Here is a 6,935-nt window from a genome sequence, read left to right as displayed (position 1 = left end):
TAAAACAGTTTGCTGTTTTGTTTTCGATTAACAATAAAGTGATCATTTGTATGATACTAGGAAAAATTAAAAAAAAACGTTTCTACTTAACGGATTTTACCCGTCACGGGTTCTTTTAAGAAGGGAACCACGCGAAAAACGAGGGTTCACTTTACTGTACAAGCAAAAAGATGCTTGACCAACAGCGCTCTCTGCTGGGATAATCATGATTATTTAGTTTATTTGTCAGGCACAATGCGATCCTACATACAGCAATTATAAAATAATATGGTTTGATGATAACGTTTTTCAGCTGATGTTGAGCAATTGCTAAGTTACAAGTTCTGGTCATGGTTAGTATCCTTACGGTCTAATACACATTTTGCCCATTTAAATTAAAAACATAGCGAAGTATCACAATTTGCTCATAAGGTATAATGTTTTTTTTCCTCGTTTATTTTGACGATATTCTTCAGTTTAAAACCACTCGAGACGCGCTAAAGGCGCAGTTTTTGTTCTTCTGTATCTAACCACTAGAAGGCGCTGTTATATGTCAAGTTCCCCTTCACACATTTTGATAGCAAACAAGCAAGAACACGGCAGGGGCTCGGTCGGTCAGTGTAAACAAACGAGGTGAACTATTTTGTTATTTTAAACATTTATATTTTGGGACATCCGTCGATATGTTTTATTCAACTTTTATTACTGATTACGTTCATTTTTTTGTCGTCGCTTAGCGCGATCGAATCCGCTTACAATCTAGCGATGCTAATGTTAGCTAAGCATCATCAGAACTGTCACCGTCGCGTTTGTTTATATATTTGGGTTAGCATGCTAACGCTAGCTCATTTTTGCAGCCAGGAGATGAAGTAGACCGAACCTTGATAATGATGGCTCAGGGCGTCGCTGACGGTCCGGTCACGCTCGTCATCAGAGCCCCGAACCAGAAATACGACGATCAGACCATTAACTGCTGTCAGACCTGGACCGTGGAGAAGCTCAAAGCTCATTTGTCCGCCGTGTACCCCAGCAAACCGGTAAATTCGGGTCAAGTGTTGTTCCTATGTCAATGTAGTCCCTGTTTAATCTTTGACGCGAGTAATCAGATTTCTTCTTTAGAGCAGTTAAGTGTGACTTCATGGTTCTTGATTTATATCTTGACTTTTTTGCAGAGCTCCAAAGACCAGCGACTTGTTTATTCTGGCAAGCTTCTTTTAGATCATTTTACGTTAAAGGAAGTGCTCAGGAAGGTACGTGCCATGTTTCGACAAGATAACCTGACTGTAAACGTTTCAAAATAGTCGTTGCATTGCACTCTTATCTTAAATGAGCAGGGAGTCAAGATTTTTATGATCACATTTGTACGCCGTGGTTATTTTTTAACGTTTATGAAACGAATATGTATTTCACATATGCTCAGTGGATCCCCCGTATACAGCTTCCCCGCCTTAGTTTTTTTCCACTGTCTCTTTATTCAGTTCAGAATCCTGCGTTAAAAAACTTGGATTTATTTAGGTATGAGTCTCAAAACTATCAGTGATGCTGAAGGAAGAAGCAAAAACATGATAAGCATGGAAATAAATCTTGCGAAAAAGGCACAAAAATTTTTAGACTCACAAAGTTGCCAATTGAACATTAGGACTGTTATTTAGGATGAAGAGGCAATCAACGCAAATACATTTTCTAAAGGCAAGTGAGAAAAGTTAAAAATCATTTTCATTTTCATCTTGCTATTGCCCATCTCCTTTTCCTCTCTGCATCCACCCTGCTACTCCACTGTACCAGCTTTAAAGCACATATACTACTCATAAGTAGGTCTTACTAGTTTTTCTTTATTTTAATGCTTTTATCTGGAATATAGGGAGCTATTTTGCATAGGTTTCTATCCCCTGCTTTATGGCACTTTCACTTTGCAATTCACACCTCAGAACCCAATCTTGTCGTATCCCAGGGTTCTACAATAGTTTATATACACACCTGGCATTTCATAAAACAACACAATTTTCTTGCAGCAAGACGAATACCACATGTTGCATCTGGTGTGCCCCTCGCCCACGCCGCCCAGCTCCCCAAGGCCCCCCCGCCAGCCCCGGGAGAGCCCCGCCGAAACGGCGCCGGTGAGTCTTTGTTCATTTCATCAGCGACGTCTCTGTCATTTCCCTCACTCTCTATAACAAATGTTGTGCTGTCTTTGGCAGGCTGCAAGCCCCTCCCACCCTGATCAACACGGCCAATCAGAGCTGTACAGGGGTGGACTCGGACAACTGGAGGCAGGCCAATTGCAGCAGCAATTTATGCAGAGGTGATTTATAAAAAGAACAGAATGGACTTTAATGTGATTAATTTAATTAATAAATACACGAAATAAGATATATACAGTAATCCATCACGGTTTACATATCATGGTTTTGCTACTTCACGGATTTTCATTGTGCTTCGTGTTCTGCATTCTGATTGGCTAAACATTCGCCATGCCTCTTTTCTGCCTGTGCATCAATAACGTTCCAGTTTAAGCTGTACACGTACGTAAAACAGCTTAATGTACCTACATTACTTATGTGCAAATATATATTAATTTCCACTTTCTTGTGTCAAAAAAAGCACTCTGGGCTCACAAATGTACCAAAAGGCAGAGGAAGATGCTTTCTATTGCCAACAAACTTGGACTTTTGGACCAGCTAATGGGTGTTAAACTATTTTCACCGAGGGCCACATACACAAAATGCCTGCCCTCAAAGGGCCTGAGGTTATTTGTATATGTAAATGTGACTACTCTTTTATTTAAAATAACGATGCATTTGTTATTTATCCAAGTTACAAACCTTACAGTTGCCTTGGAAAATAAAACACAAGTAAATCTCTGACATTTTGGGGATTATTTATGCCTCAATACCACTCATTGGCGCTGAAGTGTCACTATGTGGGAATCATAGTCGACAGGTGTTTTGGGAGATGTATGTTTCGGTCTAAAAACTCCTTTTAGACACTCGGACATTTTAAATTCTCTCAGGCGGCCGGTGGGCCATGAATTTGATACATGCACGCTAAAGAAAGGTTAAAGCAATTTTCAATATCAACCACACGATAGCAACAAAATATCACCTGAAGTAAAACAATGGGTGTCCTGAAATCATGTCTGACCCTTAGTGCAATAGATTATAGAAGAAACATTATTTTGAAAATTTAAATTTGACAGTACACATGTTATTTGTAAAGGATAAAGGTGTATAATGTAGTTTTATTTGTCAAAATAATACCCAAGTCTGCAAATATCGATCTTACTTTATTATACATTGAAACCAGAGTATTTAACAAATAAATAAAGCTCCACCCATTTCAACCATCCTTACATTCTTATTTATCTTATTATTCTTTTTGGAACCCGACCCCCTCAAAAAATGTCAGATTACAGTATGTTAGGTTTAAAACTTTTGTAGACACTCAAAATAAGACATCAATGAACTTGCAAGGAGGACTGGGTCATAGAATTCCATCTTGCCCTAAAGCCCCACTCTGAGCTTTCTCTTTTTATTTAATCTTTAATGTTACCAAAACAGGTCAGCCCTAAATGGAGTGGTATTCAAAGCACAGCAACATGATTGGCCGGTAGGGACAACGATTTAATTGTCAAAACAACGCACTGGCATCCTATTAAATATCATTTGCATTTGTCCAATAATAACAACAGAATAAACTTATCATAGTAATAGGAAAGATTGGGCAGGGAGCAGCCCATGATTTCTTGGGCTATGTTGATGACTCTGTAGGGTTCTCCTGTCTTGTATCCGAGGACACCACACTCTGATGCCCTATGAAAGTTGTCTTGGGGTTAATGTCATATTTCTGTTTCTAGTTGGAGTCATTTATCTGCCATGTGGACCCCTCCCCCAAACGCAGCCCCCTACTACAACCCCATGACGCTCTTGTGGTGGCAGCAGCTCTACGCCCGACAATATTTGACGCACTAGTAAGTCTCGCCTCCAATTTCCCCAAGATCAATCTCACACATCCCAGTCCTTCCTTTCACAGCAATTTCCTGGTAACTTCCTCTCAAAACCTCAACCGGCACCCGCCCAGGACTGGCCCCGGTCCCCAGGCCGAAGTCCCTGCCCCGCGGTGGCGGTTGGATCGTCACGGCAACCGCGAAGTGGAGATGAACGCCCAAGGGGGCCAGATCTTAAACGAGGAGGATTTGAACCGGGACTGGCTGGACTGGGTCTACACGTTTTCTCGCGCCGGCATCCTGCTCAGCATCGTCTACTTCTATTCGTCCTTCAGTCGTTTTCTTATGGTCATGACGGCCATGTTGGTACTCTACCTGTGAGTGAAGCTACTAAACAGCGTCCAATCGGCTCGCTTACATCCTTTTCCAAACGTTGTTTTTCAGCCACCAGGCCGGCTGGTTTCCTTTCAACCTAGAGAATGAACTCCAGCTTCCCGGAGAAAATCCCGAAGAGATGGAGGCGGAGCTACATAACAACGGCCTTCACGGAATGGTAGCTTGCTCTGTTTATCCAGAATCTAGTTGATATTTTTACTTAGGCGACCAAATTGAACTGTTTCCGCTCAACACATCTAGTGCCAACGAATTCCAAGTTAACTGCTAAAAATGTGTCTTACCCTCCCCACAATTTTTTTAGTTCTGTAATTCTAGAGAGCCAGGCTTTGGCTTTGCTCAGGGGTCTCAATGTGGTGCCCAAAGGCACCAAGGTGCCACCCAAAGGACAGTTGAGGCGCCCGCAGACCTGCTCTGAAAAGAGCTCACCAGTGCCTGGTCATTGTAATTTTCTAGTAAAATGATTGTATTTTTTATGGACGATTGTTTTTTTTTTAACCCTACTTCTCATAATTAACCTGATAACATAGTAATAACATTATTTTTTTTTTTCTAAGAAATGCATTTCAAAGTGGGCGCTCTTTGCGCTAATTAGTAACAAAAAGCAGCTCTTGGCTTGAAAAAAGTTGGAGATCCCTGGACTAGCTCAAGGGTGTCCAAACTAAGGCTTAGGAACTAATTGTGGCCTTCTGATCATTTTCCAGTGGCCCCAAGAACATAAAACAGTTTTGCCCCTAGAAATTTTATAGTTATTTACTTCTTTTAACCATGCAAAATAATAGGAAAGTCTATTTTTTCTGTGTTTCGCCATTGGGTTACTACTACTTGTGAATATTTCCTTATTTATCCTTACATTCTTATTTATCTTATTATTCTAAGTCTTGTTGTAAACATTGTTCACTACGTCATCAGCAATGACCCAAGACCAGTCTAATCCTTTTTTTAATGGTGCTCTTAACAGATTTTTTTGCATCAAATAACGCAGCAAAATAGACAGTGTGTGCTTGTTAATTACAGTTAAAGAAAGATAAAATCTCAGTGGCCTTCATCATTCATGTTTATCTGTTATGCGAGGGAAACGTTTGTACAACTGTGGCCTAGCTAACACATACCTCTATCATTTTTTTTCTTTAAGAGTGTATTATTTAGCACTTCCTAGTAGTAAAACTTTGATATAAAACCAATAAGCAAATATACATTAACTCCCATGTATACATGGATTTCTTAAAATAGTCGTCGAATTTATATTACACAACATGGGCCTCACCTAAAGGGAGCTGTTTGAGTTTTTCCTTGCCCTCATGCAGGTTTTAGATCAGGGGATGGTGTCATAATAGTCTGTAGTTAGCAATAATCTGTGGTCTGTGCAGCCCTTTGAGACTCCTTGTGATTAAGTGCTATACAAATAAACTTGACTTGACATTTTTCCTCCAACTTGATGCTACAGGTACCCAAAAACCACAAAAGGCAAGGCAATAAATGAGAATAGAAATGGTGAATTGTGCTCACTTCAAGTCTCCGTAGTTTGTATTCTTATGCTTTTTCGTTTTCGGTTGCACTACACTACAGCGACATCTAGTGGTCAAAAAAATACATGGTCCCTTTAATGCCCTTTATTGGCCAGGAAACTTGATGTAAATAAGAAAAAGGCATTCTATCCTATAACTGCATTTTTCAACATACTCGTAAATCAAGAAATTTTGCTTTACAGTATTTTACTTAAAATAAGCTTTACCTAGGGGGGAGTTGACATTATTTGCTGCTACCCATAAACCTCTTGAAAAGCTGGGAAAACTAAAATGAAGTCAATGTTGCAGTTTGGTCACTTTGAATCGCCGTAGTCTGTCTTCTTCCTTGTGCTTTTATCACTTGTTTATTGGTTGCAAGACAAGTGACATATAGTGCTCAAACAATGCACACGACCCCTTTAAAAAAAACGCTCCTACTCTCTTGATGTCATTGTTCCCAGGAACACGCCACGGATGACAGCTCGGATGACGACGAAGGCGGGGAAAACGGCGAAGAAGGCGCAGAAGACGCTAACGTCCCCCGGACGGGTGTCCTGTCCTCCATGTGGTCATTCCTCATCACCTTTTTCATGTCGCTCATCCCTGAGGGACCGCAGAACGCTGCCAACTGAGGTCACATCCAGTCCCTCTTCGGCGCCGTTTTGATTCGCGCGCCGTGTTAGCGTAAGGCTGATGGACACTCATGTACGAAAAAGTACCGTAAATAACACTACACAAGGTCAACGGGATGTTTTGGAACAATAGGGCAAGTGTGATGAGGCTTCAGATCTTAAATAATTAAATAGTAAAGGGCTGCTGCTGTTATGTATTTAAAAATGTAATATTAGTTATAAGGTAACCTGTTGAGTGGTTGGATGTGTTGTACTGTTATTTTTTTTTCCAGATTTTTAACAAGACCACACAGAATCCTTTCAAGGAGATGTAGCTTTGTTTCTTCCTGGTGATATTTTGGAAGTAAAAATGATTATTTACAGTTTTTTTGGTTTGAACAATTTTATTGACACTATTAACAGCAAATAAACAATGTGAGGTTTGAACAAATTTTCTCGACAATCTCAACAGCAATTAATAATAATAATAATAATAATTTA

At 40.1% G+C, this 6,935-nt stretch overlaps 1 protein-coding gene across 1 annotated transcript; it reads left to right on the top strand.

Moving 5' to 3' along the window:
- Positions 1–512: 512 nt before the first annotated feature.
- On the top strand, positions 513–6,935 carry herpud2 (HERPUD family member 2). The gene is made up of 9 exons (XM_088328455.1): positions 513–612; positions 837–1,016; positions 1,152–1,229; positions 1,992–2,096; positions 2,178–2,281; positions 3,833–3,946; positions 4,009–4,299; positions 4,367–4,475; positions 6,285–6,935. Exons 2-9 carry the CDS (start codon positions 867–869, stop codon positions 6,453–6,455), a joined length of 1,122 nt encoding a protein of 373 aa, XP_088184581.1. The 5' UTR covers positions 513–612; positions 837–866; the 3' UTR covers positions 6,456–6,935.

The sequence above is a fragment of the Urocampus carinirostris genome, chromosome 2 (genome assembly GCF_059441175.1).
Source record: "Urocampus carinirostris isolate Australia breed hairy pipefish chromosome 2, RoL_Ucar_1.0, whole genome shotgun sequence".
Taxonomy (NCBI): domain Eukaryota; kingdom Metazoa; phylum Chordata; class Actinopteri; order Syngnathiformes; family Syngnathidae; genus Urocampus; species Urocampus carinirostris.
The sequence above is the reverse complement of the archived record's forward strand: the minus strand, read 5'-3'. Positions and strand labels throughout refer to the sequence as shown.

Coding starts and splice junctions, on each gene's coding strand:
- herpud2 (XM_088328455.1), top strand. CDS start 867: ATGATGGCTCAGGGCGTCGCTGACGGTCCGGTCACGCTCGTCATCAGA. Junction 1,017..1,151: donor CCGTGTACCCCAGCAAACCG/GTAAATTCGGGT, acceptor ACTTTTTTGCAG/AGCTCCAAAGACCAGCGACT. Junction 1,230..1,991: donor TAAAGGAAGTGCTCAGGAAG/GTACGTGCCATG, acceptor ATTTTCTTGCAG/CAAGACGAATACCACATGTT.